Source organism: Diuraphis noxia, unplaced genomic scaffold, assembly GCF_037042655.1.
Source record: "Diuraphis noxia isolate RWA-SAM2 unplaced genomic scaffold, SU_Dnox_SAM2 contig0004, whole genome shotgun sequence".
In the NCBI taxonomy this organism is placed as follows: domain Eukaryota; kingdom Metazoa; phylum Arthropoda; class Insecta; order Hemiptera; family Aphididae; genus Diuraphis; species Diuraphis noxia.
The window spans coordinates 76,635,037-76,658,836 of NW_028301714.1; the positions used below are offsets into that span (position 1 = coordinate 76,635,037).

Consider the following 23,800-nt stretch of genomic DNA (forward strand, 5'->3'; position numbering starts at 1 on the left):
GTAATAATAATAATTAAGTAACTATAGGGGTATCATCAATGAGGGTGGCACCTTTCATCAAAATAATGATCCTGTCAATGTACTTTACACTATATTGTATATTACTGGTAAAAGTAAAGATAAAAAATTTATACTTTGGCATATAAATTGAGCGCCCATTGTTATGTAGATGGTTGGACCTCACCGGGAACGAGAAGACCGTGCAGATAATGTTCACGCTGGTGAGCAAGTTGTCGAAGTCTGGATGGATGATGTTCAGTTGGACGACAACATTGAGGTGGTTGAAATCATGCCGGACGACAACGACGTTGAGTTAGTTGAGGTACTATTGGACGACAATAACGTCGAGATCGTGGAAGTCGTGAACCAAGACGATCCAGTGGATGTGATACAAGACGACGATGATTTTGTCGGTATTTTCGACATTTCACCGTTATACCTACGTCATCGAAGAGGTGAGTAAATACATTTCGTATAAATAACGTTGCTAACACAAATAAAATTGTGTCATGTTAATCGCAGGTGGAAGACAGGGCGGCACGCGCGCCGCTTATACACCGCCCGGCCGGCGTCCAGTACCCGCTACCAGAAACTTACTACATTGGCGCATTGGATGCAATCTTTAGACACTGTAGGGCCCGCCACTTTCAGTGCGAAAGTACCACCGCAGCTGAAATTGTGTTGTTAATATATCGTCGGTTAAAAGGCTATTTGCTGTAAGCGACACTTTTGTTGTAAGCGACACTAGGTACCATAGGCGTGCTCAGGCCTCTTTTTCAGGGTATGCAAAAGACTGCCACTGGCGTGCCCTAAAAGTTATTTTAAGAATGTAAAATTCTAATAATTTATACACTTACACAATACACAAATGTTGAAAAGACTTACTGTTTAATTAAAAAAATATTGTAACATATAGGTACTATGACAAAATATAAAAAGTATGTATTACACAAATACTTGATAGTTAATAAAATAATAATTAATAACTAGATATTTCAATTTACTAATAGCACCCGGCCATAGGTATACGTCAGACGGAAGTTAGCATAACAATCGCCCTATTATAATTTTAATACGTGAATCAAACGTTGTCACTGCCGTTAGTCTGATATCATTTCTATCATTTTTTTTTAATAATTTTTTATCATTATAAATATTTTAATATAGGTACGTACTAATTATTTTTCTTGTGCATAAAAGGTTTTTTTCTTGTGTCGATTTTCAAAGAGCTTCAGGGTATGCAGCTGCATACCCTGCATACCCCCTGCGCACGCCTATGCTAGGTACCCCGTACCCAGCGTTGTAGACGACGTTCTATCGGATCCATAGATAGTTTTCATGCAGTGATATCATTATTTTATAACGTGTTATCAATGATCAAACTTTATGCTGTAAGCGACAGGTATGAAAAAAGTGCTGTGTAAGCGACAACATTTGATTTAGGTGACATTCTTATTTATTGAATGAGCAGTAAACGACATAATAATTATGTGTTAAACGCCCAATTTTTTTTTAGTAATGATGTATACGCCATATTGTCGCTTATAATAGTTTAATTTGTCGCTTACAGCATTGTTGTTGTATAAACAAATGCGTGGTATGTAATAGATAAGAAAAAAATGCGGTAAGGGATATTGATTTTTAGGTTAGTTCAATTTGATCATAATAATCACAGATAATGTAAGACAGCTGCTGTATAATATTTTGGAGGTAGTATATTATAACGATTAAAACCGCCAAATAATTTATGATAATAAATAATAATTATTATATTATTGTTTATATTGATGATAATAATAAAGTAATCGTCAAGTTTGTTGAAGAGAACGTGGATAGTGGATCCACTATCACATAAGATAATATTTTATTATTACCTATTAGTGTTTGTGTCATTTAATTCGCTTTTAACACACGAAGGGTTTCAACTATTTTTCGGTAAGTACCTACACCATAAAATACCTATTGTTTTCAATGCATACTTATAAATATAGTACGGTATTTGAAGCCGAAAACTTGATGTAGGTACCAAATGAAACCACGTATAAATAAACTTATTGAGATCGAATATTTATCTACTTTTTTTAAAATGTATAAACAGAATAATATAATAACAACTTAAGTTATATTATTATTATGAATTTTATTATTCATTACATTAGTACCTACATTAACAGTGTTTGTGTTTCTATTCACTATTATACATAATATTGTGACTTACATTCTTTTAAGAAACAACTGCATAAATCAAAACTACCTGTTTATTATTTTCATGACATTTGTACTAATGGCGTAGTTCAGTAGTTGTCGATGTATATTTTAGATCAATGACATTTTAATTCTTGTTAGAACATAAAGTTTATTCTATAATTTTTAGACCAACTAAATAAAAGGTGGTGATAAAAATATTGCACGGGACCCGGGTATTTACTATGTTAGCGTGATGCTCACTTTTTATGTATGTCGACGTTGTCTAATAATAGTTATTCGGAAATAAGGAACAGCTTTATCATTTATTCTTATAAATATTTATAGACACGTTATTTAAATATAGTTATTAATATAGTTAATTGAATCAGTATATCAGATTCATATTCGAAAATATTTATATGAATAACGTGGATCGTACGTCAACGTATATACTAAAACTATCAATGGATTAAATGTTAATTTAATTAAACATGGTATAATAATATTATTATTTAATTGTATTTAAAATCTTGACTTCAAAATGTTATGATGTTTTAATTTTACATAGGTAATTTAGATTTTAATTTAGATTCTGAGCGGAGCGTTAAATGACATTGTAATGATTGTAATGATATTATATTGTAATGATTTTACAATGATGGTAGTTTTTTAAATTTAAATTTTACATTTTATTTGTGTCTGTGTACACGTGTAAGTGAATCTAGTTGACGCATTGAGGAGGTCAAAATATAAAATTCCCAGTAGTTTTCAAAAGTGACTGTAAAAACCAAAAAAAAAAATTAAGGAAAAACTGTAATTTTTACACAATATCGGTTTTTGAAAAAATAGATTTTGATTTTTGGTGAAATTCTTAAAAACATTATCGTAAATACATGAAAGTTGTACTGAATGTTTATATTAACATTTTATTTAAACCGTAAAATTTTCAAAATATTTTGACTCATGTTGAGCTATTTATAGGCATATGAATTTATCGATTATTATAAGTTTTTTCTTAAATTAATGTCGAAAAAAAAATGTTCTTTCGTTCAAAAAACTTGAAAATGTAATACAAGGTTCCTTGTAAGTTATCGCTTGTGGAAATTAAAAAGAAAGTTGAGCGTATATTCACAAATATTTTTTATGAGTGTCTAAAGTTTGAATTTTTAATAAAATTCCTAAAAATCATGAACATTTGCAAATTATTTTGAGTTAGAAATTCATAATATCTTTTCATTTTATATCTAAGATTGAAAAATTGAATTCAAGATTTTCCATAAGTTTTTTCCAAAACATATTATTATTCATGAAAAACATTAAATTGTACAATTTAGTTTAAGTACCTATGTAAAACAAGCCAATGGTCCCATTATCGATACTTTTTTTTTCCTTAATAAAAAAATAAATATTATGACGCGGTCCCGCGTAATAGCCGTTTGAATTCAAACGGCCTATGCGCGGAAATCCGCGCCGTCTATTCTCTCTGTCAACCGCCAATCGACGGCGGTCGACACCGACACGCGATAAGCGCGCCTGGAGATGTCGACCGCCGGTACCGCGAACCGTGTTGTAGCAAGTCAGTTCTACGACCGCGCTAAGAGTGACACGCACACCACGCACCCACCGTCCTCGCCGTGTCGCACACACCTCACCACACAATAGTGTCTCCCATTGTGACTTTTTTTTTTTTGTATCGCGCATTCTATTTTTTTTTCTTTGTCTGTCGCGGTAGTTTTTTTGTGTATAAAAACAAAATAAAAAAAAACCAATCATCGCACCTCAGCGACCAACTAAAACGTGTGTTTATTTTTTTTTTGTCCTATTAAACCACTATCACTCTCACACTTGTGGGATCCGTCCAGGACCGCCACAAAATTGGCTCCCCGTACAGGAATCACCGGTAAGTAAACACTGTTTATCTTAACTTACCCCATACTACCCCCATTACATTTCCCTGTTGTGCAACTCGCGGAAAAATCCCCGATCCCATACGACGCAAACGTGGTTTGCAGGCGGTAACGGAAAAACCCGGCGTTACGTAACATAACCACAAAGCACGTAACGACCGACCGACCACGCCGCCCGACTTACGGACGCACCGATCTCAGCGCGCGCGACACCGCAAACACACGGAGTAGGATAGGTAGGAACGCTAGAGCGCGACAAAGTCACACAACCACCGCCAAGCACCACCACCCGCAACGTCATCCGCGATCACCCGGGACGGAGATACAAATAACTGCCGCCGCATTCGTAGTCGCGATAGTCGACCGGACAGCGCACACACGCGCAACCGCGACATACGCTGCGAAAACCGGTTAGTGTAATCACCCCGGCGCGCACAACGACAACAGACCCACTGACCTACATTCGGACGGAAATAGCACCGATAAGCGGTCAACAGCACAACAACAACAACAATCGCTGTATAGTGTGTTTACTATTTTCCCCATCAACAACACCGGAAACACAGCCGGACGAGATGTCGGGAAAATACATAAACGAATTGACCGTTGCGGAGCTCCGCTACGAATGTAAACAGCGCGGGCTACCGGAAGGGGGCGCGAAAGACGCCCTCGAAATCCGGCTGACCCAGCATTTCGCGGACATGGATCTGCAGGCCAACTCCATCCGGTTTCAGCCGATGGAGACCATGAGGGCGGCCGCAAGTGACTCGGACACGAGTCAGACGCACCACGCCGGACTAACTGAGAACACAGCGGACGACCACACGGACAACCACCAGCCGCAGAACATCACCAACCCGCCGCCCACTCAAAACAATCAACAAGCCACGGACCTGATAAGGCGGGCCCGCGGCATACTGCAGGAGGCGCAGCAACCGACAACGACACCGACGCGTGCAGACAGTTTGGAGTCGCGACTGGCCATGCTCGAGAGCTGCATGATGCGTTTTGGTGACGACCAGCGTCGCATAGCAGAGACGATGCGACGCCTGGAGATGGGCATGTCTCAACAAACACCGGAACGACAACCGGAGGTACCATCACCGTCCCGCCTCCACAGCACGATGTTATCTGGACAACACCGGAGCACGCCGGAAACATCGGCGACCGATAACACTCGCGCGGGCACACACACACACACAAACACGTCGACCACCACGGACCACGGATCAAGTTACACCGCGACACGCGAATCACGTGCCACGGATTATCAACGACCCGAACACGCACCCGACCGGTCAGTACGATTTGAAAATACGGCGTGTCATCACAATGCTCCAACACCAACCCACACATATGAACCGCAGCAGTCTATACTGATACCGTACGACGACGTACGTACAGCGAGATTTTCACTGCCAGAGTTCCACGGAACCACACCCGAGGACCCGGTGCGGTTCATACATAAGGCGGAATCGATACTATACCAGTCAAGTATAGATAGGTCGGGCTGGACAAACATTATTGAACCGCAGTTAAAGGGCGCAGCCAGTACATGGTGGGACACCATCAGGTTACTGGACCTCACCTGGGATGAGTTCCGCGCCGAATTTTTAGAAAAGTTCGACAACGCGGACATACAATCTCGACTGCGGGCCGAGATAGTATCGGTTAGACAAACGCCGACGCAGTCACTGACGGAATTCGTGATTAAAAAAAATCAACTCGCGCGCCGCATCAACACCGGGCTACCTGAACCACAGCTAGTCAGTACGATAACCGGATTAACGCGAGACGAATACCGCACGCACATACGGCTGCAAAGACCAGCGACATTCGCCGACCTTCGCCGGATCGCTGGAATCCTGGATTACACACCGGAACAGACACCACCACCACCGCTATCTCGACCGCAACCGAAACCGGAATATAAAAAGATCGGACAAGCCCGTGCAACACGGCCGACAAACCAGCAGCGAGCACGGGACGGTACAGCTGGAAAGCCACTACCGCCCAACCCGTGCAAATACTGCGGAGGGCCTCACTGGAACAGTGACTGCCCCGGGTACACACCGGCGTCGGGAAACGGCAACTGAGTCGGCGGACATTTGTCCGCGCCGCCGTCTCACACACACACACACACACAACAACGCCACCACCAGCAACACTCGGCATTACGGACGGGGATATAACTGTCAAACGCGCATCAACAAGCTCGGCGTCATCAGATATATCACCCGCCCACACACACATAATTTCATTAAGTAGTAGGTCGTCATCACCACACACAAACACACAGACCACTACTATGAAATTCACGCGTGCACCGTTGGAACACACAAGTAGCACAGAGGCAACCGAACCGGACGCTCTGATAATGGCGGTGCAAACCGCTCACCAGAGCACCGGAAACGCGGTTCAGAACCAGTTGCCCCGCTACAGTACACAACCAACGACGAGGAACGAAAAGCGAACATGCCCCGACAAAATTCCGACCCCCGCGGTCGAGCTCGAATTTAGGTCAGGCTTCGTAACAGCGTTACTCGATTCACAAGCACAAAAGTCATATGTAAGCCCGAACATTGCACACACATTTGGCACACCACACCAAGGACAATCCACACACGTACGAATGGCGGACGGACACACCACAATGACAAGTGGTACCGCCACATTCGTAGCCAGGATCGGAGACCTAACGGTCACTTTCACTGCAGCCATTCTGGACAACCTATACTGCGACATGCTCCTAGGACACGACTTCCTCGTACACAACGAAGTCACCTGGGACTACACAACGAGCACGATCCACCTTGGTACACATAGGAGAACAACGGCATGCTGGAAGGGTCGGAAAAGCCACCACCACCCTACACCAGACGTCGATAATTTGGTAATACATGGTGACATACACACGCGCGCGAAAATAACCGAAGTAATTCGCAACTACCCGGACGTTTTCAGCGGCAACGTAGGTCGCACCAGATTAATCGAACACGACATACTCCTGAAGAACCAAACACCGATAGCACTCAAACCATATCCCTACCCGCAGGCAAAACAGGCCACAATCGACAACATGGTACAGGATATGGAACAACAGGGACTTGTGGAGCAAAGCACATCACCATGGGCCGCACCCGTCGTCTTAGCAAAAAAGAAAGACGGATCGCCTCGACTGTGCATCGACTACAGACGACTCAATGACGTCACTGAGTCCGACGCTTATCCAATGCCGGACCTCAATACGTTGATACGTCAAATGCGAGGCGCAAAAATATTTAGCATTTTGGACCTTAAGTCGGGATACTGGCAAGTACCACTTAACCAAAACGCTCGAAAATACACGGCATTCCGGACGCGTCGGGGTCTGTATCAATTCCGAGTCCTTCCCTTTGGCCTTAAGAACAGCCCCATGACCTTTGTACGTTTAATGAACGAAGTACTGAGAGGGTACCTGGATGAGTTCGTCCGCGTATATCTTGATGATATAGTGGTGTTTTCAAACACTACGGACGAACACCAGTGCCACTTGGACAAAGTTCTGGAACGTCTACAGAGACACGGGTTAACATGCAACACCGAAAAATGCAGTTTCGGATCAACCGAAATATCATTTCTCGGACACCTAGTCACCTCCGACGGCATAGACAAACAACCGGAGAAACTAGAAGGCATCATGCGGTTCCCAACACCAACCAAAGTTAGGGACCTACGGAAGTTCCTGGGCGTCTGCAACTGGTATAGCCAATTTGTCGACAACTACGCGGACACCGTAGCGCCACTAACAGACCGTCTCAAACAGGGTACCAAATGGTCATGGAGCGAGACCGAACAGGCGGCATTCGATACAATAAAACGCGCCTTGTGCGACTCGCCAAAACTGTCGACACCGGATTACGGAAAACCGTTCTGCCTACAAACGGATGCTAGCGAAATAGGAGCAGGTGCCGTCCTTTTCCAACTGGGTGACAGACCGGACGAAAGACGGATAATCGCCTACGCAAGCAGGAAGTTTAGTGACACACAGAAACGGTACGCCGCGGTTGAACGCGAGTGTCTCGCGATAATTTGGGCAATCGACAAATTCAGACCATATTTGGAAGCTCGCCGTTTTGATCTTTACACGACAACGCAGCACTAACATGGCTCCACCGAGCAAAGAACACAAACTCCAAGTTAACCAGGTGGGCACTACAACTGGCTAACCTGGACTACCACACCACGCATGTACCCGGCGTACAGAACGAGGCGCCGGATATGCTATCACGGAACCCGGCACCCGGGCCACCGGTAGACGAGGAACACCTCGAGGAGCGACTAGTAGGGGTACCCACACCACCACACAACACCACTACTAGCGCACCGGCTGACAATCTGTTCGCCACTACGGACCCGGACAAACCAAACAACGACCACACCATCACACACACTATGCTCGCAACTTGGCAGGCCAACGACCCCAAAATACGAGACATAGTGGACAACGGGACACCGGACGAGCCGGCGCACAGCACCAGAAACGCCACGAGAAAGAATAGCCAATACATTTTTACCGACGGCCTTCTGCGGAGAAAGCTGGGCGAACACACACCCGTAGTCGTACCAAACGACAAAGCACAAAAGGTGATTTGGATATACCACAACCACGTCCTCGCAAACCACCCAGGTTGGAAAGAAACATACAGGGCGGTAAGACAGCGTTTTTTTTGGAACGGCCAGAAAAACGACGTCCGACTGTATGTCAAGTCGTGCCACATTTGCGCGTGTACAAAACCACTGAACGCGCGCGCAGATGACCCGATCGCCGCCAGAACACCGCGACACCCCTGGGAGGTAATCAGCATAGATCTCATGGGCCCCTACCCGCGTACGAGTAGGGGAAAACAATATTTACTGGTTGCCACGGATTTGTTTAGTAGATGGACCGAAGCATACCCGCTCGGGACAGCCACTACGAAGACAATAACCGAAACGCTTGAAAGAGAATTCTTTTCACGTTTCGGATATCCCCGTGTGTGTTTAAGCGACAACGGCCCACAGTTCGTATCGAATGACATGTGCAAAGCAATCGAACGATGGGGGGCCGAGGGCTGGACAACTCCGGTATATCATCCGAGGGCCAACCCAGTCGAGCGCCGCAACCAGGAAATAAAAAAAGGTCTACGCGCGCTACTCATCGACGGGAACCACAACACCTGGGACACCAAGTTAGCCCCCATACTGTTCTCTATCAGGAATAGACGCAACGACCAGACAGGATACCCACCGTCGGTACTTGTCCTCGGCAGAGAGGGCAAGCGACCCGGGGACTGGGCACTGACTCGGACAGCGGACAACCAGATAGAGCACACAGATAGGGACAGAGCGAAACGGGAAAGTGCCGTACTGGACGTACCACCTGTAACAGGGGGCCAGACGGACACAAAATACCGAACAGGTGACTTGGTGTACTACAAAGCACACCACCTGTCGAGCGCGCACAAAAAATTTCACGCCGGCTTCGCACCGAAATGGTGGGGACCGGTGAAGTTACACAGACGCGTGGGTAAAGGCGTGTTCCTCACGGACCAACAACCCGCACGCAAAATCCACGTGTCCTGTCTCAAACGGGCGACGATCACAGCATAACCCCACCCTACACCACCCCACCCACCAACAAACCCATAACTAAATCTAACAAATTTTAGTCGGAACAACAGCCCTACCATGGACCAACAACGGCCGACCACACCGCCAACCGCCATCCAACAAGCGGCCGAGTTGCTGGAACGTAGCCAGCAACTACTGAAGGCGGCCAGCATGGAGGAGGCGACCAACACCACCACGGCGGCACGGGTACGGCGGATGTCAACGGCGCAGCTGCAGCGGGATCCGGTGTTGTGGGCCGCCTACACACGGGGGTGGGAGGACCGCACCGAGGTTTTCAAGAGAGCAACAAGCGGCGCTCCCACAACCGTGCTACGGCCAAACAGGTCACGCAGTCCCCGACGGGCGGCAGTACCGGCAACGACGCGACCGACAACCACGTCACGACCGGCAACAACTGCACGACCAATCAGGCCGCTGCTGCAGCACCCGGTACCCGCACCACGGCTGGCCAAACAACCCACGGCCGACGTAGGCAGCCGTCTCGCGCCAACCACGCGGACGCCAACAGCCGTCACCTCCACGCCAACACCCGTACCAGCCTTCAACGCCCGTCAACGCCGGAACCAGCAGCGCCTGCGGGACCATCGGGCGAAAAAACAACAAGAGTCCCAGCAGTTCCGCCTGGAAAAACCGGCACCAATCACGGCCCCCCCAGCCAACTACCCGGCCCGCACCGTGACCTCGGTACCGGAGGTAGTGATACCTGCCGGAACAGCCGGGACCACGGAGCAACCGACCACCGCCTTCTCACAACCCGTTGATATGGAAATATCAGCGGAAGAGGAGGCGGAACTGTTGGACGGGCCGGACACGCACCTTGGTGACGAGGAAGACATGGAGACCGTGTTCGATAACACGTTCCATAGTCTCCCGGCGTCACCTCGGCGGCAGTAGACACGCCGGGGCCACGTCCGCTATCACCAGCCGGAAACACGTGCCGGAACCCCGGAAAAGTGCCCACAGCCGACATCGGCAATCTCTCCCCAGACACCGCCGGGGCACGTCCGCTGTAATCAGCCGAAAAACGTGCCCGCGGACAAGGTGTCCACCACAACCACACTCCAACACCCACACCACCGCACCACCGATACTGGCTGGCACACCGCCGTCGTTGGCGGTTTGGGGGGGGAGTATGACGCGGTCCCGCGTAATAGCCGTTTGAATTCAAACGGCCTATGCGCGGAAATCCGCGCCGTCTATTCTCTCTGTCAACCGCCAATCGACGGCGGTCGACACCGACACGCGATAAGCGCGCCTGGAGATGTCGACCGCCGGTACCGCGAACCGTGTTGTAGCAAGTCAGTTCTACGACCGCGCTAAGAGTGACACGCACACCACGCACCCACCGTCCTCGCCGTGTCGCACACACCTCACCACACAATAGTGTCTCCCATTGTGACTTTTTTTTTTTTGTATCGCGCATTCTATTTTTTTTTCTTTGTCTGTCGCGGTAGTTTTTTTGTGTATAAAAACAAAATAAAAAAAAACCAATCATCGCACCTCAGCGACCAACTAAAACGTGTGTTTATTTTTTTTTTGTCCTATTAAACCACTATCACTCTCACACTTGTGGGATCCGTCCAGGACCGCCACAATTATTTGTGGATGCTTGAAACTTCCAAAGTATATTATTATATTATACAAATAATATTAATTAAACTTAATAGCTACCGTATTAATAATAATAATATTATAAATATTATAAGTAATTTAAAATATTATCCTTGGCTGACAAACTGTCTCCGCTTAGAATTGTTTTTCGTATACAATTATAATTTATAACATTATATCACTAAATTCAAATTTAATATCATCTATTACAGTGACCCACTTGTAACCTACTGCACAGCAGAGAAACACTTACCCACTTTTCAACTATAAAAATAATAATAAGTTTTTAACTCTAAAAAAAATGTTATTGTGTAGCTTTCTGAACATCATCATGCAGTCAAGGACAAAAATGATTTTTAAGATGATTAATCATAAAGGAGAACCAAACCAAAATATAAAATATAAAAAACCAAAGATGTCAATTGAAGCACGTGATATCGATCAAATAACAAATAATTTATTTAATGAAATAATGCAAAATAAATCTAACTTTGGGGAGACTCCTATGTCAGTTCATGAGTCAAAAAAAACAAGTATAATATCTGAAACGACCTGTAGTAGAGACACAAATGATTGGGTTCCACCTAATAATACCATTTTAAGTACCGATTCACCTAGTCATAATAATGATAAAGGTTGCTCTCGCCAGTTATTTGGAACTAATATAGATAGTTCTAATTCTACGTTATCATCTAAAAGTGTATCAGGTGACATTGTGGGCATTGGAGGTAGGAAAAAGAAAAGAAAAGGTAACAAAAAGATAAATAAGAAAAATGAAAAACAAAGTGGTAAAGGAAAAAGTGTTCAGCCTAACCCATGTTCAAAAACAAAATGCCAGAACAATTGTAAAAATAAATTTACTGAAGACGAAAGGGAAATAATTTTTGAGGAATACTGGAATATAAGTGATCGAAATGGAAGACGTGACTATTTGATAAGTTGCATGGAAGAATCAGAAATAAAAAGGAAATGTGTACAAATGTCAAATTTGCGTAAAATAACAAGGTTTTATTATTTTACTCTAAATGGAAGAAAAGAAAAGATATGCCAGCAGTATCTTTTAAAAACATTAAATATTACTCAAAGATTTTTAAGTTACACGTTTGAAAAATTGTCACCCTTGGGAAAGTCAAATCCCGATAGTCGTGGTAAAGGCCGTCCCAAAAATAAAACGGATGAACCAGTTTTATCAAATGTTTATAAATTCATAGAAAGTCTTCCAGCTGTTCAGTCTCATTATTGTAGATCTTCGACAACAAAAAAATATCTACCTAAAGAATTTGAAAGTATTGAACGCGTTTTTCGATTATACAAAAGTAACTGTGAATCAAATGGGTTAAAAAATGTGTCAAGTGCTGTATTTAGAAGAATTTTTCGTGAAAAGTTTAATTTGGGTTTTCATTTACCTAAAAAGGACAAGTGTAATAAATGTACTAAATTCAAAAATATAAAAGAAACAGGAGATTTAAATGAAAATGAACTTCAACAAGAAAAAGAACACGCAATTGATAAAGAACAGAGCAAAGAGGCATTTATTTTTGACCAAGAGCTATCAAAATGCGATGGAAATTTTCTCTGTGTAAGTTTTGACTTACAAAAAGTGCTCAATACACCATATTCAGACAACATGAACTTATATTATAGCAGGAAATATAGTACTTATAATTGTACTGTATACGAATCAGGAAGTAGAAATTCTTACTGTTACTTATGGGGAGAAATAGATGGTTTACGTGGCTCTAATGAAATAGTAACATGTATCTTTAAATACCTAACTGCATTAAATGAACAGAATAAATTTGAATCAGTTGCATTATATTGTGATTCTTGCGCAGGGCAAAATAAAAACCGAGCGATGATGACTATGATAGAATATGGTTTAATGAATGTATGGACTAAAATTAAGGAAATAAAAATAACATATTTATTGCCAGGACACACGTATATGCCTGTAGATTCAGTACACTCAGTGATTGAACGCTGTATTAAAAAATAAACCATATGGGGTCCATCCGAATGGCCGACCATAATTAGAAATGGTAGAATATATCCAAAACCTTATATAGTTATTGATCTTAAGTTTATAGATTTTTTGGCCTGGAAAATGCTTGCTGCACAGTGGTATAGTCCTCAATTAAAATGTAACGAAGGGAAACAAAAAATTCAAATATCCAAAGTGAAGTCATTTGTATTCACAAAAATTATGAACGAATTGTCAGAAGAGCAAATTACCATACATGTTTACTTTTCGTATAATGCAGAAGAGGTACCTCTTACGCTAGCAAAAAAGAAAAAAAATAACCATGACAAATTAGAAGTTTCTAAATGTTATCAACGTGCACTAACCATTGCAACTAAAAAATATGACGATCTGTATAAATTGTGCAGGGATGGCATTATTCCTAACTCATACCATTTAGAGTATTTTAGTATGAATACTAATGAAGAAAAAACTGACTGCTTAGATGAAACTGATACAGAAGAATCATCTACAAGTAGTGATGACGAATAATTTGATTTTAATTTAAAAAAAAAAAAAAATTTTATTGCATTTCTATGATATTTATATTTTTATTTTATTGTACGAGTTGTATTTTGTTTATTTTTACCTAACGAGTTGTTTTTGTTTATTATTATTTATAAAATATAAAAATGTATTCATAAATTAATAAGAAAGTAATATTCAAATTTATTAAAAAAAACTTGTTAAAATTGACTTGTTATTAATTGTAATGACGTGTGTATATTGTGTCGTTTAATACATTTTTCGATGGCGCTTGAAGCATTTTATTAGTAAATAACGTAAGCGACAAAAGTACAAGTAAGCAAATTAAAATGTGGTAAACGCCAAAAATAAAATGTAGGTATTTACTAAAAAATCAAAAAGTTATATTACTCTAAGGAATTAGATTTATCTTAAAGATAAATATAATACGTATATGTGAAAAAAAAATTGAAGGATTATCTATAAAACAAAAAAAGTTATACCATTTTGAAAATAAAAAAAAAGATAAAATCGTTTTTGGGTTCTCCTTAACAGTTTGAAATGTGTCGCTTACAGCAAATAGCCTTTTAACCGACGATATGAATTCATTACTATAGTAACCATATGTAAACTGATATTTATATTTATTATAAGTCAAAAATTACGTAAACTTCATTTTATAATTTACCTAGTTCTTACTGAGATTAAAATATTATGTCCTCATTATTTGCAAAGCAATTAATTAAAAGCAATTTATTTAAAACAGTCGGACGATCCAGAATATGGTGTTCAAGTTCATCATGTTTTTGAATATATTCAACTAAATGCAATGTAAACTAAACAATTGATATTATACATTCTTTATTTGTTCCACTCTCATCATTTTAATTAATTTTTATTACTCTTATTATTTGACATAAGTGTGAGCGTCAAATAAATTTTTTCATCATTGTTACAAAGCACTCTGACATTGACATTCTTGAAAAACACAAACAATACAGTAACAGATACCTCACAACATAACTGTACATGTATTAAATAACCAAGAATAAAAATCAAACATATAACAGCCGTAATTTGTTGCAGAACTATGCGAGAAGTGTGGGAAAGAGAAAATGCTCCAGGCAGAGATCCTCAGTTGCAACCAAGGAGAGTTACAATGCATTTTGTCGCCGACGGAAATGTGGACAGAAGGCGATACAACCCACCGCCTCAAACGGTCAACGAAGTGGCAGCATTGTTTGTCGGTGACGACGGTCAGCCGCCGATGAACGTGGATCTGGTCATCTTCGACCGGAATCCAATTAACCCGCCACACCGCCGTCTACAGACCATACCTGCCGGCTCATCGAACACGGATCCAATGCTGTATCCGCTGTTCTTTCCACGAGGGGAGCTCGGTTGGCATCACAACTTGCAACAGGAAGGCGTCCGCCGAAACCGAGTTCGCACCCGGAACAGTACCAGGGAGTATACTTGCTTTCGTCTAGGCATTCGGTATCATAATAACAATGACACGATTAACGATAACATGAGTTTATTGCATAGTGGTGGATATCTGTTGCAACAGTATATGTGTGATCAGTACGTTCGGATGGAAGCGAACAACTTAGAGTACATCAAAAGGCATAAGGCTAATCTTTTCGCCGACTCCTATCAGGGTCTTGTGGATCACATAAACCAACAGCTCGAAGTCGGCGCACCCGTGGCCGTCGGGCGTAGGATGATTTTGCCATCGTCGTTCACGGGAGGTCCCCGTTACATGAAACAAAGCTATCATGACGCGATGGCCGTCGTGCGTAAGTACGGAAAGCCTAATCTCTTCATTACGTTTACGTGTAATCCTAGCTGGCCTGAGATCACGCAGAACTTGGGGAGATGGACCGCGGCTAACGACAGACCTGACCTGGTGGCTAGAGTGTTCCATGCGAAACTCAAGCAAATGATGAAGGACATAACGGAGAACAAGGTATTTGGTAATGTTGATGCATATGTGTATACTGTCGAGTTTCAGAAACGCGGACTGCCGCACTCCCACATGCTGATCATTCTGAGTGAGGATAGCAAGTAGCTGACCGCCGAGGACGTTGACAACGTCGTATGCGCCTTCTTGCCGGACCCGGTGAATGAAAGGCGTCTATTCGAGTGTGTGACAAAGCACATGATCCACGGACCGTGCGGAACACTGAATCCCAACAGCCCGTGCATGGTGGACAACAGTTGTTCAAAGGGCTATCCCAAGGCATACAGCGATGAGACTGTGTACATTTCTAACGGTGGTTATCCAAAGTACCGCCGTCCAAACGACGGACCTGTGGTCAGGGTTAGAACTCAGGAGGTCGGCAACGAATTTGTCGTACCGTACAATCCGCACCTGCTCGCAAAGTACAACGCACACATAAACGTAGAAGTATGCTCTACTGTGAAGAGTGTTCAGTATTTATACAAATACATATTCAAGGGGCACGACGCAGCCACCTTGGAGCTTTGGAATGGAAATGAGATTGAAAGGTTTGTATTTAAATTAAATTTTTGATAAAATTCTTTAAGTTAACAATAATGTATTCAATGTAAACTCTAAACGCCATATATGTGTATGTGTAGACATCAGTCATTCACTTTATACACACCAACAACTAAAAAAACCATTATATACTTTCAACTATTGCATTTGAAAAAAAAGTTTTGATGTTTGCCACTATATATTACTATACTATATGTATATATGATATAGCAATGTACACATAATTGGCCTCTGCCTGCCAAGTGCGTTGCAAAATCATAAACTTCAACCATTGTCAATTATATTTCAGATGACAACCATTTCTCAGCACTAAAAACATTTACACTACATTTCACTAACAACAGTGTAACATTATGCTCAGATATTTATTATTATACACATTTATTTTAAGTTGCTCAATATTAATAGCATTCATTAATTCAAGAACCAAATCTATAAGATTACAGCATCCATTTAACCTTACACAAAAACTATGGACTTTGAAATTCCATTTAAACACAACAGTGTATATATCACATTCCACAGCCTTCGGGTAGGTTAACTATAACCACTCTTGATTGCATATATATATATATATACAATACAATGTAATTATTTACATGTATCTCATAGTTCTGTATTACTTTTTTTAATTTTATTTTTGTTCAACATTATTAACATTACACGGTTTCCTGTGGGTGATGTGTAACCAGGTAACGTTTATTCTAATTCCTTTTCTTATGTTTTTGTGATCGATTGGCTTCTAAATGAACAAATATTGTTGTTACATTAAACCAATTTAAAAAAAAAAAACCTAAGCACATACATGTTAACTACCCTCACAAAACTCTATTCTTAGGTATTTCATTGATAAGTTTTGTTTACAATAATATTTTCATTGGAAATAATATACTATACAGTATACAATTTGTAGAATAAATGAAAAATGTATATAATACAATAATAATAATAATTATTATTTAATATAAAAATTAATATATCTGATTTACTTACATATTTTTAACATCACACAGAACACATTTGCATTACAATGATGTTAACCATAACTTTATTATACTCATTTTTATTTGTACTACACTTGACAAAATTACATTGATAACGTTTTACAAAACGTTTAAATACACATGACAAACATAATTATAATGTAATACAATAAACTCCATCGCTATAATACTACTTAACGCTGTTGCCTGTTATGGCACAAAATTGTTAAAGTAATAATAATATACTATAACAGTATTACAAACGTACAAACAACAATAATAGACTTTTTGTGCACCTATAACTTTGTTTGGTATTAATTTAGACTGAGTTAATTGTTCACATATCGTTCTTAATGAATGTCACGTCGTTAAACTGCGTTATTAAATGTGTTATATTATTGTTTTCAGTTTCATAAATTCGAGATACGTCAGCCCGCTTGAAGCTGGCTGGAGGTTGTTCGCGTATGAACTACACAAAATCAGTCACACGATCGTTAGACTTCCGGTGCACTTAGAAAACTACCACAACGTTTACTTTGCGCCCGGACAGCAATTAGAGCGGGTGCAGAACGCCGCACTAGCTCGGACAAAACTCATGGCGTTCTTCGCGCTCAACGAGGCCGACGTCGAGGCCAGACAGTACCTGTATCACGAAATACCGGTACATTACACTTGGGACGCACAACGCAGACGATGGAACCGACGTCGTAACTGTTTGACTCACGAGACGTTGGCTCGGATGTACGTCGTCAATCCACTGGACAGAGACCGTTTTCATCTGCGACTGCTACTTCTGCACAAAAGAGGTCCGCAGTCGTTCCGAGACATGAAGACGGTAAACGGTGTCGTGCACAACACATACGCGGCCGCAGCCGTCGCGATAGGATTGTTGGAAGACGACACGGCGTGGCTGGCATGCATGACAGAATCGTCGACGTTGGATACACCGCGTCAACTGCGTTGTCTCTACGTCACGGTACTATTGTTTTGCCATTCCACGAACCCCGCGGACATGTACCGGCGATTCGAAGTACACATGATGGAAGACTTCAACCGGCGTTTCCAAGACGTCGAACGCGCTAGGGCGGCGTGCCTCAGCGCAATCGCAGACCTACTTCGTTCACGCGGTAAATCGCTCGACGATTACGGTCTACCGCGCCCGGACGTCGATCTACTGGAACCGGAACATGATGATCCAATGTTCGGTGCAATAGACGCGGCCGTGGGCTGGGCACAACAATTAGAACACCTGAACGACAATCAGCGTGTACAAGGGTGACAAGTACGTGACAAGGGTGTACGATCGCGTTATGGCCGCCGTCGACGACAACCGGAACGTCCAAAAAACGTTCTACGTCGACGGACCCGGGGGCACGGGTAAAACGACGCTTTACGGGTGCCTAATATCGTCGCTTCGCAACAGAAATCTATCGGTGTTGTGCGTGGCATACACCGGGATCGCCGCGTCCCTCATGGACGGCGGCATGACGGTGCACTCGACTTTCGGATTGCCACTAGGAACGCTGACCGAACAGTCTACTTCGAGCATCACCATGCAGTCTTTGCGCGCACAAAGGATACGGGAAGCGGCACTAATCGTCTGGGACGAAGCGCCCATGTCCCCGGGCATACAACTCACGGTGGTCGACCGCTTGCTCAAGGACATCATGGGATCGGCACTGCCTTTCGGCGGTAAACCGATACTGTTTGCCGGCGACTTCAGGCAGATATTGCCCGTTGTCCGTCGGGGAGACAGGAGCACAATAGTAATGTCATCACTCAAACGCAACTCCCTCTGGAGGGAGTTTGAAAAGTTCCGACTGACGCGTAACATGCGCGCCGACAACGACGCCGACTTCGCGGCGTGGCTGCTTCAGCTCGGCGACGGTAAGCTGTCGACGGTCGACACGCATGATATGTCCGGTCGCGGATCTGGTCGATTTCGTGTACCCGCAGTCAATGTCGTTGGCCAACATCGACGAGTTTACTCGGAAAATCATTCTGTGTCCACGAAACGAGGAATGCCACCAAATCAATTCCACAGTGTTGCGACGCGTCACGGGCGCCCAAAGGACGTACTACGCGATAGACACAGTGGTGGTCGACGACCCCGACGAGGCGGCAAACTATCCGACCGAGTTTCTCAACTCGCTGCAATCAAACGGGCTGCCCCCGTACGCGTTGACGCTAAAGGTCGGTTCTGTCGTCATGTTGCTGAGAAACATTGACCCGAAGAGGCGACTGTGTAACGGGACGAGGTTGGTGATCACCGAACTTCGTCGACACAACTTCAAGGCTAGGATGTTGTCCGGCGCTGACGGCGCGCAGGACGACATCGTGCTACCTGCAGTTTCGTTGACTTCCGGCGAGGAAGACGATTTGCCTTTTCAGATGAAGCGAATTCAGTTCCCGGTACGGTTGTCGTTTGCCATGACCATCAACAAGTCTTAGTGTCAAACGTTTGACCGAGTCGGATTGCTTCTGCCGTCGCCCGTGTTCACACACGGACAGCTGTACGTTGCGTTTTCAAGAGTGAGGAATGCGCAATCCGTCAGAGTCGGTATGTACGGCGATGAACATGGTCGATTTGTCACCAAGAACATTGTGTACAGGGAAGTTTTGTAATACGATTACAAGTAAGTCATGTGTTTATACAATATTCACCTCCCTGGGTCTATGTGACCCCTGGGTCTATGTGACCCCCTGGATCTATGTGATCCTACAGGTTTATGTAGCCTGTGTGGAGAGGTTAGATCACTAAGACACTAAGATACGTAATAATTATATTAATCGGATTATATTTGTTTTAATGCAATGATGATACCCTATGCCATGATTTGTAACCTTTAATTATAATAGTTTTAAGTTTCCACCTGTGTACACAACCTTTTTTCCTAATGAAAAAGAGAGTGAACATACAGTTTTCTACCCTTCATTTTTCAACTGTTGAGTGACTTCATAACTTTTTAAGAACAAACGCTTGATCACAAAGATCAAAACCCCGATATACATTTGCGTACCTACATTGCCTTTCGATTTAATACACACCACACATTATAGATATTATCTTATGGATATAATCTTATATATCTGTTCACAAAGAGTAAAAACTAACAAAAACAACAACAAAAAACCAAATAATTTCAAAAAAAAATTTATTGTTGAGCTGAAAACAAATAAAATTCATTTAATATTACAAATCATTGTATTTAACTAATATTGTTCAACTGAAAACTTACTGGATGTTTCCATGCTCTGAAATTTATAAAATGTATTGAATTAGCATTAGTTACTAAATTAGTATTAGATACTTACATCACCCTTCACCACCACCGCCGCTATTCCATTTGTCACTGAAGACACGGCGGGATCTTCGGTGACAGATGGCGGTTCTGTTGATGGCTGTGGCGGTGGTGTTGATGGTGGTGCGGGAGGGGGCGGCACAGACTGCCGTCGAGGAGTCGGTGGTGCTGTAAAAATGATTAATATTAAATACAACTGCAGGTCGTGGTAGAATATCACACATACTCACCAAAACAATTCCGCACTATGTGCCCCCTCCTCTTACACCTGAAACATCATGAAACACAAATACACAAATAACACAAATAAACAATGTACAATTTCATTAATAGCATACTTGATCGAAATTTGTATTTGGTACGAGTCTACTCACTGAGGTTTTTTTTTTTGCTCCTTGCTGCAGGCGGCGGTCAGGGTTTGAAGGGTATACAGGTGCATTGTACACCTGTACACCCTTCCCAAAAAACTTGAAATTATTAACAACTTTCATTCTAAAACAGAAAAAAAAAACTTTATGAATAATTTTCGCAGTTAATTATTCTACTTCTGTGACGTGTAGGATTGCATTACAACATTTAAGAACCTATACAGACATCTAGACACTCAAACTCGAAATTCAAACTTCCCGCCTTTGAAACGCGATCACCAACACTTAGCCATACCATACTTGAATTGATGTAGCACATTGTCCAACTTGAGTGGCTTACTTGAAAATTAATCGATGTTCGTCTGTGTTGACTGACTTGCTAGACACTTCAAAATTACTTTTTTTTTAACAGACGAAAAAGCAGCGGAAATGTGACGTGAGGCCGTATTATTCAATTGCCGACTTCCGTGGGCAATGTGAGAAATCTAGATCACTCAAACTCGAAATTCAAACTTCCCGCCTTCGGAACGTGATCACCAACACCGAGTCTTATCAAACTCCTTATCACATAGACAATTTTTGTTTTTCAACCAACAATTCATTTTTTTTGTTAAAAAATAAACTATGACATTATCGTTTCCAGCCAACACCAACCACTCACAGCGAGTCTCACGGACCCCCGAGTTTCAGGACAGCGAGTTTCCGATGGCAGCTAGTTTTGAATAAAAGAATAAAAGAATCCATTTTGGCACGAATAATAAGTTTAAAAATTCATCTTTAAAATTTGAATCCGGAGACCAATCTTCAACACAAAAAAATAACACGCAAAAGAAAGTATGTATCTTTAATAACTTATGTCAATTTAATCAACTTTTTAAGGCAGCCGTTTGGAAGTTTGAAAATTCTGATATATTTTACCTTAAAACAAATCATAATCTCATTAATTTGTATGTGTCGCATTTTGTCAATCTATAAAATATAATTATTTCAAATCAATAAATCATTAAAAAGTAACTTACAGTTTGTACCTTTATAATTTCACTGTATTAGTATTATTATGTGTTTCCGAATATTTTCAAATTAAATTCAATTTTTATTATGCTTCGTCGTTGTCAAGTTTTTCAAAAACAGAATGAATTATATTTAAATTATCACAGGTTATTAATAGTTAATAATATGTATTTGGTATTTAATAATTTATAAAATATTAATGTTTAGTATATCTGGGATCAATATGATACAATGATAAGAAGAACTGCTCTGACGATATCAGTAGCAACAGGAATTTATGGTATAATTAAAGCATTTTGGTAAAGAACGAACACGATATTTTTTCAAAACATTATTATAAAGCAAATTCAAATTCAAATAAAAGAATCACTCTGTAAATGCAGCTGAAATTGTTTTGTTAATATATGAATTCATTACTATAGTAACCATATGTAAACTGATATTTATATTTATTATAAGTCAAAAATTACGTAAACTTCATTTTATAATTTACCTAGTTCTTACTGAGATTAAAATATTATGTCCTCATTATTTGCAAAGCAATTAACTAAAAGCAATTTATTTAACACAGTCGGACGATCCAGAATATGGTGTACAAAATTTACGAAATTAAGCCATGCAAATTTAATACAATCTCCTAAAGTAAGTTAAGTAATCAAAAAATATGTATAATATTTTTGCCTTCAAACTGTTGTCCTTCAATTTTGTTTTTAGAAATTACATGGTTGCAGTTGTTATTTAGAACATTTAAAACATAAAAATGCTACAATGGCCGTGGGAAAATTTGGAGAAGTTAAGGTTTGGCGATGGGCCAATTCGCGAAGGTGGATATTAATTCGTTCGTGCTACTTACTCAATCATTTTAATAACAATCGATCTCTTAAACCTAGAATTTGGCTCTTTAATTTGGTCTAATAACTTTTCAACTTATTCAAATGAGCTTAATAATATACAGTATAAATTTCTGAAAAGAGTTGCCTTTATTACGCATTGTACGATTTCCGTAGACTCTGGAGATTTCCAGAGACTGGTTCAAGACGCTATAGGTATTGATCCTCTCAACATTAGACGTGATCTTATAGATATAATGTTTGTTTATGATATTTTAAATAATAATGTAAACTGCCCAGCTATTTTAAGTTTAATTGGATTTAGAATACCTAATAGATATACGCGAAATTCTGATTTGTTCCATATACCTAATTTTAAAACAAATAGTGGAAAAAATTCTTTTTTCTCAAGAGCTATTTTTAATGCCTATAGAATCTCCACAGTCTTGGATTTTTTTTTATTGTCTCGTCAAGTATTTAAATCTAAAACTTTGTTATTTTTAAAACATAGTGCCTAATTATTATTTCTTTGTTTTGTTTTATATACTTAATGTTATCTTTGTATTTCTTATCGTATTGTAAAATTGTATTTTGTATTATCACATGTCTATCAGTTTTCATATTGTGTCAATTCTTATATTTTATTGTTTTTCTTTCTTTCTAAAGAGATTTGGCCCGTTGATTTTTATATAAATAAATAAATAAATGAATAAATAATAGCAGTTGGAAAATATTAAAGATACATAGGCACTTTTTTTTATAACCGTTTTAATCAAAAATATTATTCATATTTTATGTTTTGGGATCCATTTTGGCGGAAATAACAAGTTTGAAAATTCAAATTTTAATTTTAAATCCGGCGACCGACCTCAGTGAGTTGATATAATAGCAATTAAAAATATTAATAATACATAATAAAAAATCAGTTGGTCAAAAATTT

General features: G+C 41.0%; 3 protein-coding genes across 3 annotated transcripts; all 3 read left to right on the top strand.

The window, feature by feature from the left end:
• Positions 1 to 9,625: 9,625 nt before the first annotated feature.
• On the top strand, positions 9,626 to 10,699 carry LOC149056485 (uncharacterized). The gene has a single exon (XM_089226915.1). The coding sequence runs from the start codon at positions 9,804 to 9,806 to the stop codon at positions 10,638 to 10,640; it is 837 nt and encodes a 278-aa protein (XP_089083041.1). The 5' UTR covers positions 9,626 to 9,803; the 3' UTR covers positions 10,641 to 10,699.
• A 4,737-nt stretch (positions 10,700 to 15,436) lies between these two features.
• LOC149056486 (uncharacterized) lies at positions 15,437 to 15,913 on the top strand. Its single transcript, XM_089227090.1, has one exon. It carries the CDS (start codon positions 15,437 to 15,439, stop codon positions 15,911 to 15,913), a length of 477 nt encoding a protein of 158 aa, XP_089083216.1.
• Positions 15,914 to 16,003: 90 nt separating this feature from the next.
• LOC149056487 (uncharacterized) lies at positions 16,004 to 18,628 on the top strand. Its single transcript, XM_089227092.1, has 2 exons — positions 16,004 to 16,353; positions 17,758 to 18,628. Exons 1-2 carry the CDS (start codon positions 16,004 to 16,006, stop codon positions 18,626 to 18,628), a joined length of 1,221 nt encoding a protein of 406 aa, XP_089083218.1.
• The last annotated feature ends 5,172 nt before the right edge of the window (positions 18,629 to 23,800 follow it).